The sequence below is a fragment of the Megachile rotundata genome, chromosome 12 (genome assembly GCF_050947335.1).
Source record: "Megachile rotundata isolate GNS110a chromosome 12, iyMegRotu1, whole genome shotgun sequence".
NCBI lineage: Eukaryota > Metazoa > Arthropoda > Insecta > Hymenoptera > Megachilidae > Megachile > Megachile rotundata.
This window is the reverse complement of record NC_134994.1, coordinates 6,765,450-6,781,051: the sequence shown is the minus strand read 5'-3', so window position 1 is coordinate 6,781,051 and position 15,602 is coordinate 6,765,450. Positions and strand designations below refer to the sequence as shown.

The following is a 15,602-nucleotide window of genomic DNA, read 5'->3' as shown; positions in this document are numbered from 1 at the left end:
TACGAAGTGGAACATTGCTTGTTCGCCGTTATCTCTGATTGGAGCAACGAGATATCGATACAACAAAAATATTTTAACTTTATTTATCGTTAAAGCGTTGCATTCTACGCAATATACAATAAAAACGAGAAGTCTAGTTTTATTATCGCACTAATTGCTTTTGTCGATTCGACGAATGAGCACATGGGCATTGCTAAATTAATAAGCGTAATTTTGAGTAATAATTTTACTTACCACTGTAGAATGATCCACTGCTTCGTCTCCAGTTGGGACTTCTTTGAATGGTGGCTTTTCCAGAATGTCGTACTCCGATTTTCCTTGAAAAGAAAAATAAAAATTTCCTAAAATACTAAAATTTTTTAGTAGAAGATGTCTTAATGAAAATTTAATATTTAATGTTTGAAATTGATGTACATATGCATTTACATATTTCATTGATAAAACATTCTTATTAAAGAGGAACAATTAAAATTTAAAATATTTAATAAATTGCATACGAATTATACCAAAGATTTCAGTAACTTAAATTATTTTATTACCACTTTCATTATACACAGACTGTTAATTTTGAACAGTAAAAATTCTCTTAAATTATAAAATAATCGTTTCTATTTTCGATCGAATCTTAAACACTGCATTTTATAAAAAATTAAATGCTTAGTGACGAATTGTTTGCTCGTCAAGCTTTAATTGGATAATTGGTATCGAGGAATGTAATCGATATTGCAAAAAAAATGATTAAGCTGCCGAAGGGTGCTTGAACAAGGCCGAATGTAAAGACTTATCTCCACCTTTTATGGCAGGATAATTCAGCATTTATCGTGTGTGATTCGAGTGGATCAGAGTTTAAAAGATAATTGATCGAAAGTAGGGCACCTTAATTGGACATAGCGAGCAACACTGTTGGGACAAAATAAGGCTGTTTTTGATCGAAATGTGTATTGGTCTCTGGAGAAGTGTGCTTGATTCTGCAACCGGCACTTTACGATCCTTTCAGTGGCGATTTCCAATCTTACCCTCCCGATAATCAATTTATCGCATTCCTTCACGTTTGGCCCACGATAGCAAACACCACTACTTGCACGAGCATGCGTTTTATTTTCAAGTAGAGTAAATTTTAAAACTACTTTGAAGATGTGAAATATTCTGTGAAGTGGGAAGAAGTTTGTTTACCGTTGTTGAATATGTCTGGAGTCTCATCTTCGGTCGCGAAGAAACACTCGTTCGAAGGGGATGCCATATGAATTTGTAACTCGACTACTTTTATCGTTGATACACATTGATGTTTCGTTAATCGTACTTCTCACTATTCAGATCAATTTAATTAATTTATCGAAAGATTTTTAGACAATCTAGTTCGAAATAATTTTTATAAAAGACTTGCAGTTGATGCAAAATCAAAATGAATTGTTCAAAAGTTGAGGCAAGAGCAGCACTAAAAATTTAACAGAAGTTTAAACATGCAATAAATATGACAATAAAAATGAAGAATTATTTAAAATAACGACTTACAAATTAAATAAAAATTTGAAGATAGTAATGGAAATTGTAAGAGAAGTCCATTTTTAATACACAGATTTTAATGAACACGTTAAAAAATATTTCTATCAAGAATCCAAGTGAAATTTTGACTTTCCAAACTTGTGTACGAAAGTTAAAATCAGTTAATTTACTAAATCAGTTAAAATTTGAAGATAGTAACAGAAATTGTAAAAGGAGTCCATCTTTAATACACAGATTTTAATGAACGCGTTAAAAAATATTTCTATCAAGAATCCAAGTGAAATATTGACTTTTCAAACTTGTGTACGAAAGTTAAAATCAGTTAATTTGCTAAATTAATTAAAATTTGAAGATAGTAACAGAAATTGTAAAAGAAGTTAAAAGCAGTTAATTTACTAAATCAACCGAGAAGAAAAATTGAGCAAACAGGCACCATGTCGAGCATCAAAAAGAAACTTTCACCGTAACACAAAATCAAACAGAAAGAAGGAGCGTCGATACACTTGAGGTTTCCCGAAATCCACGTTTCGACCCAATTTGATATTCCGATACGCTCGGTTCATGTCAATTAAATATCGCGGATCACTGCGGAGCGAACGATCGACACTGCGGACGACACGCGTTTCCCGGCATTGAAATCACCGGCGAAAGCATTCGGAGAATAAAGAATCCGTTCGAAACCGTGTGCGACGCGTAGCAAGCGACTCAAAGACAACGACTGACCAGCACAAGCAAATTCTTCGGGTTAAAATTCTACTCGTGAGTGAGTGGCCTCAGGGTGGTCGGAGAAACTCGTACAATAGCTGTACATGCTCTTTAAACGGGTATACGAAGAAAGTCGTGTTCGATTCAAAAGTTTAATTAATTTCGAACAAATTGACGAAAGAAGTTCACAAGTTTTTTTTTTTTTTCTTTGTGAAAATAGTTTATGGACCATAATTTAGTTTATAGATCATATGGTGAATTAGTGGAATTAGGACAAAATTCAGTAATTAGTGAAAAGTGGATTTAAGTGAGAAGTCAAAAAAAAGTAAAAACTCAGTAATTAGTGAAAAGTGGGTTAAGATATGAAGGTTAATATGGGACATATTTGGACTGTGAATTATAGTGATTGGTGAAGAATATAAAATACATGTGTCTAACATCGAGAAGATATTTCTAAATTATACATAGATGGATTGTATTTCTGGATTTTTTATATCTGCTTCGAGATGTCTGGATTTTTGTATCCTTAGATTCTTTTAGGTTTGCTGCAGCCTTAATCGCCTATAGATATTGTCTCTAAATATTTAACTACAGTCATTTTCTATATTTTTACATTTTTATTCCTATGCTCCCTTTTCTTTGTATCTCTAGATTTTTATATATATTTCTTAATTCAGATATTGCGGGTTTACATATGTCTCTGAAGCGTTGTAGACTCTAGGTCCATATGCATATTCTTTTCAAAGATTCTGACACCTTTATGTACTATATTTCTACATCCCTATATCCCTATATCTCTATGTCCATATATCCCCCAATCTACATACTAGTAAATCCCTATGATTCTATATTCCTATATCCCTAGATCTCTACACCCCTTTATCTCCACATGCTCAAATTACATATGCTACATGTGCTACATGACTGGTCACCTACGTCTCTAAATTTTTATATTGCTAAACATTTATACTTTTAGAGCTCTATATTCTTAGATTCTCAAATCCATACATTCTCTAGATTCCTATCATTTTGAATTCTTCTATCACTTCTATATTCTCTAGATTTTTGTACTCTCAAATTCCTATATTATTTAGATTCTTAAATTCATAAATTTTCAAGATTTACATAATTTTAAATTTCCATACCATTTTGTATATTTCTAGATTTGTATATTATTAAATTACTACCTTTAGATTCACAAATTTATAAATTCTCAAGATTTATATAATTTTAAATTTCTATACCATTTTTATATCCATAGATTTTTGTACTCTTAAAATTTTAAATCAATTTAAATTCTCAAATTCATAAATTCTAAAGACTTATATAATTTTAAATTTCAGTACCATTTGTATATCTATAGATTTTTGTAATCTTAAAATTCTAAATCAATTTAGATTCTCAAATTCATAAATTCTCGACTTATATAATTTTAAATTTCTGTACCATTTTTATATCTATAGATTTTTGTAATCTTAAATTCCTATATCAGTTATATTCTCAAATTCATAAATTTTTAAGACTTGTATAATTTTCAATTTCTGTGCCATTTCTATATCTCTAGATTTTTGTACTCTTAAATCCTTATACCATTTCTAAACATCTCAAGATTTATATAATTTGAAACTTATATTTTTATATCTTTAAATTCCTATACCATTTCTAAATTTCTAAATCTCTAAATATTATCCATATTTTTAAATAACTATATTTCTATATCTTTAGACACCCATATACTTTCAAATCCCCATACATCTCCACACTTCAAAATACCAATTTCTCTAAATTTTTAGATCTCTACATAAAATCTCTATGTCCCCAAATACCAATAGCTTTAAATTTTTAAATCTCAAATTCATTTGCTAAAATTTGTACATTTCTAAATTTCTTTGCACCCATATCTTCGCATCCCTAAATTTTCAAAATCCCCAAATTCTAACAACAATATAATTTGCTCTTACAAATTCAACGAATAATAACTCCAAAAGAGTAGCTGCCAAAAACTCTAAAGAATTAGCGCAAATGTACTAATGTCTTTTCTCTTGGCTGTTAGAAATACTTGACTGAACTACTCCTGCTTTCTTTGTACAAGTAAATGTTACGAAAAGGCTTTGTCTGGCAGACATGTACAATATTTGGAACTGGGAAACCTATTAATTGTTTAAAGAACGAACGTTAGTTTATAGTTGACAATTTTGTCTTGACTGCCTGTAGAATGTGTAATTCCGTAGTTGAGTTGCTTGTTGAATCGGTTAATGAGAATAAGGTTAATGAATCTTCTTGTGTTTGAATAAGTTTGAAATCAAAGGTGCTAATGGATCGTTGTTGCATAGAAATGAACATGGTGTTGTAACCTGTCTATAAATATTACGCTTAATTCATTAGAAAATGAAATACTTGAATACTCGAGGCATAAAACGTTTCATGAATACGAATTCCGAATAAATTACGCCATTTTTAAATCTTACAAAATTATAAATTTAAATAACATACAAGATATAGTTACAAGTTATAAGAAATGTTAGCTGATCCAAATCGAATCAAGTATATCTTTTCTAATCGCAATAACAATTCTGTGTGTACTTTTTATATCAAATGTCCCCTAGCTGCGTTTGCGTTTGTCCACTTTGAACAGCTCATGTACAAAGCTTACAATGCTGAACCGAAGAATAGAACGTTAAACAAAGGATACGAGCTTTTGTAAGCAAGTATGTTTCCGCTACTTCACGCTTTCAACTGTTGCAACGGAAGTCTCTTCCTAACTAAAGCACAGAGTAAACTAGAGGCGATACTCTGTCGGCTCCTTTGATCTCTCGGAAACTGTCCCTTAAAATGGTCGCGCGAAAGGGCGGGAAATTCAAACCGAGCAAATTTACTTTCATATCAATTTTTAATAATTTGGAATATATTTGTAATAAATTTTCTGTACATTACTAATATTGTCTTTTGAGGTATTTTATCAATTTTAAAAGCGTTCAGCGTTCAATTTTAAAGGCGTTGAAGAGGAAAGAATAAAAATGATTGCTATACAAAATCTATTTTAGTACTTATTGGTGTTAGTAATAAATTATACTATACATTGAAGAATACGTATTACGGAAATAATTATTAAAAATAACTTAGAAGAAAATATATATCACAAGAAATTACAGATGAATGTTACAAAGATATGACAAAATATTTATTACAAACTTATTGATGAATATGCAATTATTTTTCCACCATAATTCTACACTAAGCACGATTCTTTTGATTTGGGAATTTAAATTGTTCTCTGTCTCTAAGGTATGTTTCCCTAGTGTCGCCTCTCGTTACATCCTCTTTGCTAAAGCACGATCTCTTCTGTATTTCGAAGTGCCTTGTTAAACGTCGATGTTTGATATTGCAGAATCTCGATTGTTATTGAGAACCGACGCAGGCAGAATAACGAATCGAATTGAGCAACTAATTGCACATTCGCGAAGGACCGAATGGAATTGCTATCTGTATCTGATTTGCATTCATAACCATCGACCCAAATATGTGTCCTTATCAAAGAATCAATACGGCGTTTCGGCATTGTACCGTGGCACTCTTGCTTACCAATAACATGTTGAATGGCAAATTATATTCCTTTCGAGAGAGGCTTTAACCGGCTGGCTTTATCGCGGTACACAAATTAAAAAGAGAGAGGTGTTGAAATTATTCTCGATAAGTTCGTGCATTCAGAGGAGATTAAGATCGAAAGGCGGATGAAATATTTCGAGTTGAAATGCTTGTGTGGAGATAATGTTTCGGAAATATAATTTTTGAGGGAATTGAGATTAAGGTGGAATGTGAGATTAATTTCTTGATGATACTGTGCCCTTTTGGAAGTATTTTTAGAGATCAAGAATAAAAACTTAGGATAAAGAATATTATGGACAAATTAGACGATGAAGTTTTTAGACGTTTTAGGAGATGGAGTTTTGTAAAGTGTATTTAATTCAAGAGTTTCAGTTTTGCTTTTCAATAAAAATTTAAATAAAAGAAGATAGTGATAGCGTTAGTAATGTTTTGTTGCTGAAATGTTTTTAGACTTCTTTATGAAAAATACAACTAGAACTATCAACATAATAATAGTAGCAATTTATACTTTTTAAAAGACGTTCTCCTTTTTAACTTCTAATATACATAGACTAGAAATGAATGAATTGAACTGGAAATAAATTTTGAAACAAAGTATCATTTTTTCTGGAGGTTAAATATTTGCAAGATGATTATTGAGTAGAAATAATATAATAATAAATTGTAGGTTAGAAGAGATACATATTTTACTGCAAATTTTAATCACTGTAAAAAATCCTGGTTGCAGGAAAACAATATTAATGGCAAAATTATACTTTTTTAAAAGATATCCTCTTCTTCAGATGCAACCTATATAAAAAGCAGAGTAGAAGGAAATAAATTTTTGAAACGAAGTATCATTGTTTAGGAAGATTCAATATTTGCAACATGATTGCTGAGTGGAAATAAATTAATAATAAATTGTAGATTAGAATAGGTACAAACTTTATACAATAAGTTTGAGAATTTTGAATATTAAACACTGTAAAAAGAACGATATTAGTCCCAACACAGCAGTAGTAGTAAGAAAATTATATTTTTTTAAAAGACATCCCCTTCTTCAATTTCTATCTACGTGAAAAATAGACTGGGAATACATAAATTTTAAATCAAAGTATCATTGTGAAGATTAAATGCTTGTAACGCAATTTCTGAGTAGAAGAAAATGCAATAATAAATTGTAGATTAGAGGAGGGACAAATTTCATACAATAACTCTGATAATTTCAAACATTTACCACTTTTAAAAATGCAAAATTAGTCCAAATAGAGCAACACTAGTAACAAATTATACTTTTTAAAAAACATCCCCTTTTTCAATTGTAACCTATATGAAAAGCAGGCTAAGAATATATAAATTTTTTAATCGAAGTATCACTGTGTTTGAAGATTAAATGTTTGCACCACGATTTCTGAGTAGAAATAATTTAATAATAAATTGTAGATTAGAAGAGGTACAAATTTTATACAATAACTTTGATAATTTTAAACATTTACCACCGTAAAAAATACAAAATTAGTCCCATCAGAGCAATACTAGTAACAAATTTTATTTTCTAAAAAACATCCCCTTCTTAGACTGTAAAGAAAAATGTGGAAATATATGAAAAATATGAAAAGCAGAAAAGGAATAAGTAAACTTCTAACTGAAAAATCATTATTTCCGAAGATTAAATGCTTGCAAAACGATTTCTGAATACAAATATTTTAATAATTAATGGTAGAATAAAAAAGGAAAAAATTATATATATTAATTCTGATAATTTTAAACATTTACCCCCGTAAAAAATGCTAAATTTGTCCCATCAGAATGGTACTAGTAATAAATTATACTACTCAAAAACATCCCCTTCTTCAATTGTAACCTACATGAAAATCAAACTAGAAATAAACAAATTTTTGAATTGAAGTACCCTTGTGTCTGAAGATTAAATATTTACAACGCGATTTCTAAACAAAAATATTTTAATAATAAATAATAGAACAAAAAAGGAAAAAATTTGATATATTAATTCTAATAATTTTAAACATTTACCCCCGTAAAAATACCAAATTTGTCCCACCAAAATAGTACTAGTAATAAATGAATTCTATTCAAAAAACATCCCCTCCTTCTATTATAGTCTATATGAAAATCAGACTAGAAATAAATAAATTTTTTAGTTGTAGTACCCTTGTATCTGAAGATTAAATATTTGCAACGCGATTGCTAGACAAAAATATTTGAATAATAAATAGTAGAATAAAAAAGGAAAAAATTTGAAGCACCAACCCTAAATAACCCCGTACATTAAAAAGAACAAAAATGTATATAAATTAATTTTGACCAATTAACTTTCTCCCTTTAAAAAATAGAAAATTAGTTTCAGTAGAACAATTCAACTAACGAGTTATATTTGTTAAATTCTAAATTCGCACAAAATGGTTCAATAAAAAATGTACAAGAATGTACATACATTAATTCTGACTAATTAACTTTCTCCCTTTAAAAACTAGAAAATTAATTTCAGTAAAACAAATCTACTAACAAATTATATTTGTCAGAATCCAAACTTCCACAAAAATATTTACCGACATAAAACAAAACGAAATAAATTATTTTTGTATCAGTCTATACTTTCTAGGCGGTTTGAGAATATGCAAATAAATAGAAATTAATATCTAACGATATCCTGTAGTCAATTTCTAACGCAACGGTTGTTGAATGACAATGATTTACGACACGTCCTCCCCAGTCGAAAGTTAAGAAAACAGTGCAGACAACTTTGTGAAACCGTGTATCGAGACTGATTAATTCACATCTCGATCGTAGCTTCCAGACAAGAATACGACGTGGTCAATATAGAGACTAGGTCAAGGAGAATCACTCGAGGTATAATACTCTCGAAGCATACTTTTGCGAAAGGTACGCATCAGTGACGCAGAAATGCCCCCAGCTTCTTGTCATTTATTTTTTTTTTCGAGTATGCCCTTGAATTTAGAGTCGAATGCTATGAAATTAATGAAACTATTGGGAGATTCTTTCAAGTCTCTTATTGAGAGATCGATTATTTTTAAACTGGAAATGATTTATGGAAAGTTTTTATGATAATTCAAGGAGAAAGATTTGGAAAGAAAAATTATTAGGAAAGTTAAAAAGTTTTGTGGATAGTAATTCATTTGCGAGGCTGAAATATTTATTTTTATGGTAGATAATAGGGAAGTTAGAAAATTAAATTAATGGAGAGAGAATATGATGATGACATATTGTAGTTAGTAGAATATTTGAGAGTCAGTGACTATTTAGTTTCATAAAAATCAATAATGGCAGATTTTAACAATTAGTATAGAAAGAATATGAAAATAAGAAAAGTAGTGAAGCTATTAGTTTATTTGAAAGTCAAAAATTATTTAATTTCATAAAAGTCAGATGAAAACATTTAACAGTGAAATGCAAGAAAGATATTAAAATAAAAATATAGTGCAGCAATTAGTTTATTTGAAAGTCAATAATAATTTAATTTCATAAAAGTCAAATGAAAACATTTAACAATGAAATCTAGAAAAGGTATAAAAATAAAAAATTAGACTAGCCGTTAGTTTATTTGAGAGTCAGTAACTAGTTAGTTTCATAAAAATCAACAATGAAAGATTTTAACAATTAGCATAGAAAGAATATGAAAATAAAGTAGTAGTGAAGCTATTAGTTTATTTGAAAGTCAAAAATTATTTAATTTCATAAAAGTCAGATAAAAGTATTTAACAATGAAATGCAAGAAAGATATAGAAATAAAAAAATAGTGCAGCAATTAGTTTATTTTGAAGTAAAAAATCATTTAATTTCATAAAAGTCACATGAAAACATTTAACAACGAAATGCAAGAAAGATATAGAAATAAAAATATAGTGCAGCAGTTAGTTTATTTGAGAGTCAGTAATTATTTAGTTTCATAAAAATCAACAATGGCAGGTTTTAACAATTAGTATAGAAAGAATATTTAAAAAAAAAGAAGTAGTGAGGCTGTTAGTTTATTTTGAAGTGAAAAATTATTCAATTTTATAAAAGTCACATGAAAATATTTAACAGTGAAATGCAAGAAAGGTATAAAAATAAAAATATAATGCAGCAATTAGTTTATTTGAGAGTCAGTAACTATTTAATTTTATAAAAAACAACAATGGAAAATTTAAACAATTAGTATAGAAAGAATATGAAAATAAAGTAGCAGTGTGGTCATTAGTTTATTTAGAAGTAAAAAATAATTTAATTTTATAAAAGTCACATGAAAGCATTTAACAATGAAATGCAAAAAAGATATAAAAATAAAAAAATAGTGCAGCAATTAGTTTATTTGAGAGTCAGTAACTGTTTAGTTTCATAAAAATCAACAATGGAAGATTTTAACAATTAGTATAGAAAGAATATGAAAATAAAAAAAGTAGTGAAGCTATTAGTTTATTTGAAAGTCAAAAATTATTTAATTTCATAAAAGTCAGATGAAAGTATTTAGCAATGAAATGCAAGAAAGATACAAAAATAAAAAATTAGTGCAGCTATTAGTTTATTTAAAAGTCGAAAGCCATTTAATTTTATAAAAATCAACTATGGAGAATTTTATTATTTAGTATAGAAAGAATATTAAAATAAGTAGTATGGTCATTAGTTTATTTGACAGTCAAAAATCAAATAACTTCATAAAAGTCAAATTTTTCATCTGATAGTGTTTTCCACCCAACAATTAAATGCAGGAAAGATACAAAAATAAGAAATTACTGTAGTCATTAGTTTATGTAAAACTCGAATGCCATTTTATAAAAGTCGAATAAAAACTTTTGACAATTAACTCAACAAAAATTAAAATAAAAAATAATATAACTGTTAGTTTATTTAGTTTAATAAAAGAGACCAATAAAAAATTATCATCAGGAGAAATACTAAAATCAGAATTAACTTTGCAATTATAAAAAACAATTTACCTTAATAAAATTTAACATCAGAAACTTCTAATAATTAACTAAATAACAAATGTAATAATAAAGACCCCATTTTTAACTTGAGAATAATTACATTTAACAATAATTTATTATAAAAAATAAAAAATAGAGACTTCCAACAATTTAATAAGAATAGTAATACAATAAAGAATAACAATTTAATAAGATTGGATTAAAGTTTGTAGGTTTCGTTACACAAATAACAATAAAAAGACTTGAAACTGTATTGGTAAAAAGTAGAACTAGAAACGAGATCAGGCAACTTTAAATAGTCCAAGAGCACAAACTATAGTCGAATGTCCTTGAGGAGAAGAAACACGAAATTACCTATGTCGACTAGAGATCCTTGATCCAGCGAATCCGACTGTTTCCTCTTCTCTGTGTCCCTTTTGTCCTCCATGCACTCCAACGTGCTGGACCTGCATCCCATCCTTGAAGCAGAATCTCACCTCCTGTAAGATCCTTTAATTCTCTTCCACATCCTTCAAACTTGGTTAACAAGATTCTAAAAACAAAAAGAGAGATTCAAATCTATAAATTCTATAATTTAATTTATGAAGTCAGGAATTTAGATAATCTCTCAATATTTATTTTTATTTTTTTAAATTTCTATGTAGTCAATTATTAAATATTCGAATTTTTAGGGCCAATGATCATAACAGTGGAGGCCCATATAAAATCAATTACTCAATCAAATTTTTAAATTGTCAAGTTTCTGAAACTTCAATTGTGCAAGGTACATGTCTAAAAATTTCTGTGTCTCTAAATTCTCACTTTGTAAATCTTGCAATGCTCAAATTTTTACTTTTGAAATTTTCTCCAAGTTCTCAAAATATCGAAGTAAATAGATTTTTAAACTTGCAAGTTTTCAAATTCTCAAATTTACGAATTCTTAGATTTGTAAATTTTCAAGCCCACAAATTCTCAAATTTCCAAATTTTCAAGCCCTTACATTATCAAATTTCCAAATTCTTAGATTTTCATATTTTCAAATATCTAACTTACTAAATTTTCAAATTCGTAAACTGCAAAAAGTCTCACATTTTCATACCCTCTGCTGCTCGAATTCCTAAATCCCTAAGTTTTCATATCTACAAATTCTTACGTCCCCAAATTCTCATGCCTCTAAATTCTCGAGTCTCCACTTGAGACTTGAGATTGTCAAATCTCCAAATTCTGAAATATCCAAACCTCAAATCTTCTCAAAAATTCTCAAATCTTCAAATTCTCAAGTAGCCAAAATTCTGAAATTTCCAAATTCTCAAGTCCCAAAATTCGCAAGGCCCCAAATTCTCAAGTTTTTAAACTCTGAAATTCCCAAATTATCAAATCTCTAAAATTCTGAAGTCCCCAAATTTTTAAGGCCCCAAATTCTCAAATCCCTAAAATTCTGAAATTTCCAAATTCTCAAGGTCCCAAATTCTCAAATTTCTAAATTCTCAAGTTTCCAAGCTCTGAAGTCCCAAAATTCTAAAATTTCCAAATTCTCGAAGCCTCAAATTCTCAAATCCCCAAAATTCTGAAATTTCCAAATTTTCAAGGCCCCAAATTCTCAAATCTTTCAATTCTCAAGTTTGCAAACTCTGAAGTCCCCAAATTCTCAAATCTTCAAATTCTCAAGTAGCCAAAATTCTGAAATTTCCAAATTCTCAAGTTCTAAAATTCGCAAGGCCCCAAATTCTCAAATTTCTAAATTCTCAAGTTTCCAAGCTCTGAAGTCCCAAAATTCTCAAATTTCCGAATTCTCAAGGCCTCAAATTCTCAAATCCCCAAATTCAAAAATCCCCAAAATTCTGAAATTTCCAAATTCTCGAATCCCCAAATTCTCAAGGCCCCAAATTCTCAAATCCCCAAATTCTCAAGTTTGCAAACTCTGAAGTCCCCAAATTCTCAAGTTTCCAAACTCTGTAGTCCCAGATTCTCAAATCTTAAAAATTCTGAAATTTCCAAATTCTCGAATCCCCAAATTCTCAAGGCCCCAAATTCTCAAATCCCCAAATTCTCAAATCTCTCAATTCTCAAGTTTGTAAACTCAGAAGTCCCGAAATTCTCAAGTTTCCAAACTCTGTAGTCCCAGATTCTCAAATCTTAAAAATTCTGAAATTTCCAAATTCTAAAGGTCCCAAACTCTCGAATCCCCAAATTCTCAGGGCCCCAAATTCTCAAGTTTGCAAACTCTGAAGTCCCGAAATTCTCAAGTTTCCAAACTCTGTAGTCCCAGATTCTCAAATCTTAAAAATTCTGAAATTTCCAAATTCTAAAGGCCCCAAACTCTCGAATCCCCAAATTCTCAAGTTTGCAAACTCTCGAATCCCCAAATTCTCAAGTTTGCAAACTCTGAAGTCCCCAAATTCTCAAGTTTTCAAACTCTGTAGTCCCAGATTCTCAAATCTTAAAAATTCTGAAATTTCCAAATTCTAAAGGCTCCAAATTCTCAAATCCCCAAATTCTCAAATCTTTCAATTCTCAAGTTTGCAAACTCTGAAGTCCCCAAATTGTCAAGTTTCCAAATTCTGTAGTCCCAGATTCTCAAATCTTAAAAATTCTGAAATTTCCAAATTCTAAAGGCCCCAAACTCTCGAATCCCCAAATTCTCAAATCCCCAAATCCCCAAATCCCCAAATCCCCAAATCCCCAAATCCCCAAATCCCCAAATCCCCAAATCCCCAAATCCCTAAATCTTCTAATTCCTAAACATTAAACACCTATTCCTAACATCCTAAATTCCCAAACACAACTCACTTCACCACTCAAAACTCACTTCCTCTATCAAAACCTCTACCACTCCTCCATCACTCTCCGCTTACATAACCCCCTAAGACGCACCCTATGCGTCATCAGTCACGAGCCTCTCCGCTTACATAACCCCCTAAGACGCACCCCATGCGTCATGAGTCACGAGCCTCCTACCGTCTCCCTATTCGCCCAACAAAATTAGTTCTACGCAAACGAAGCGTCAAGAAATAGATCTCGCAATACATTATATCGCACATACAATTAATTCTAAAGATGCCGAAGCGCAAAGAGGTTGAATGTCCCAGCTCAATGTCACAAAACGAGTTCCACACCGATGATGCTGTTAGTGCAGGAAGCGATAACATTTAATGCGAGTTTATAAATATTAATGAGGGTCAACAGTTCCGTTGAATATTGAAAGAAAGAACACGGCAAGTAGTGTTTGTAAATTGATCCGGACACACTGTTTATCGAGTACAAAAATGTGTGACGATTCCCATTTCCATGTTTCTCGATGACATTCACGTGATCGGTGCACGACAGGTTCTTGTATAATTTTAGCACCGTTTTAACGCTGTTTTACGTCGATTAGAATATCATTGAAATATCGATACACTGAGGTGTGAACTCGAGTTTATTCAGATTTATGGAATGCGGTTATTTTTTGTGGGAGGAACAATTGTGGAAGAGAGAGTTTATTTTCTGTAATAAACACTTTATAAATGTGTGGAAATTTGTAAATGTCTGAAAATGGAGGAGGTTAATGCGAAAGAATGATGATTGAGATGATGATTAGTTTGAGAGGATTGGTTTGAGAAGAGAGAATTAACTTGATACTTAAGAGGATATTTGTACTTCTTTTTTTTTATGATTCTATCTGAAAAAATAGTGGAGCTAGAGTAGTTAAGAGCACGCAGAAGTTGATATATATCTTGATAAATATATCTTGAGAAATATTAGTTCTTTAACAGAAGAAATCAGGTGCAGCAAGTTCAGTAAAATATTCATAAAATTCAGTAAAATCTGAAATATTTGTATCTAGAAAATATCTGGGTTAAAAAAATTAATTGGAGATAGTAGGAAAATTATAAAATTATAAAAATTCCAAAAATGATAAGAATTCTAAAAATTCTAAAAATTCTAAAAATTCTAAAAATTCTAAAAATTAATATTACATTATGAAAATCCCTTAGAAAAAATTATATAGCAATAACAATTATATTTTAAACCAAACAAGATTAACATTAAATGTGAACGAAACAAGAAAACATTAAAAAATCGTCCCCACATTGAATGAATATAATTACACAACTTAATATCGCATTGTTGCTTGAACATTTACGCTTTGTACAATTAAACATGAGATTGCAAGATGTTAAGTGTTTATACATATTTATGAAACATACTTCAGAGAAAGTTGAAGACAATACAGATACACGATTACAATTATTTAACAATTGACAACAATTTCACAACAGAACAAATTACTCTAGTATTTTGAAAATTTAATTATTAACCTTAAGACATGCCTGTAGAGAACACGAGCCTTTTCAAAACAGCAAGTTTCAAACACGCACTATACAGCTTTCTTCACAACAGTATTTTGGATACTTCACAGATCACTTTATATAGTATTTCGGAAACTTTGAGTTAGTTTATAATAATATTTTATTAAACACAAGACTCTTTATAACTTTGGGTGTATTTATTTGAAATACTTCACAAGTCCTTTAAAAATAATGTTTGAAATAATTTATAAGTCTCTTTGTAATAATATTTGAAGAACTTCACTAGCTTCTTTATAGGAGTATGTTAAATATCTCACAAGTTTTTGAATAATAATATTTGAAAAATTTCACAAATTCTTTAATAATAATATTTGGAAAATTTTCCCAAGTTCCTTATTAATAATAATAGAAAATTTTCACAAATCCTTTAATAATAATATTCGAAAATTTTCACAAATTCTTTACTAATAATATTTGGAAAATTTCACAAATTCTTTGCTAATAATATTTGGACAATTTCACTAGTCCCTTTGTAACAATATTTGAAAAACCTCGAAAATCTCTTTATATAATATTTTAAAAACTTCAAGGC

General features: G+C 29.6%; 1 protein-coding gene across 5 annotated transcripts in view; it reads right to left on the bottom strand.

Annotated features, from left to right (window-relative positions):
- The window catches only part of Pde8 (phosphodiesterase 8), a 41,579-nt gene extending 26,187 nt beyond the window's left edge, over positions 1 to 15,392 (bottom strand). Inside the window, exons 1-3 of one of the 5 annotated variants that reach the window (XM_076537751.1) lie at positions 15,020 to 15,392; positions 11,094 to 11,271; positions 235 to 317 (exon numbers count right to left, since the gene is read on the bottom strand). In XM_076537751.1, the coding sequence (XP_076393866.1) occupies positions 235 to 317; positions 11,094 to 11,196 (186 nt within the window). In that variant the 5' untranslated portion in view covers positions 11,197 to 11,271; positions 15,020 to 15,392. Of the gene's footprint in view, positions 1 to 234; positions 318 to 1,173; positions 2,650 to 11,093; positions 11,272 to 15,019 lie in introns of those variants that run through there. The other 4 variants (XM_076537753.1, XM_076537755.1, XM_076537756.1 and 1 more) reach the window with 4 other exon arrangements.
- Between the last annotated feature and the right edge of the window lie 210 nt (positions 15,393 to 15,602).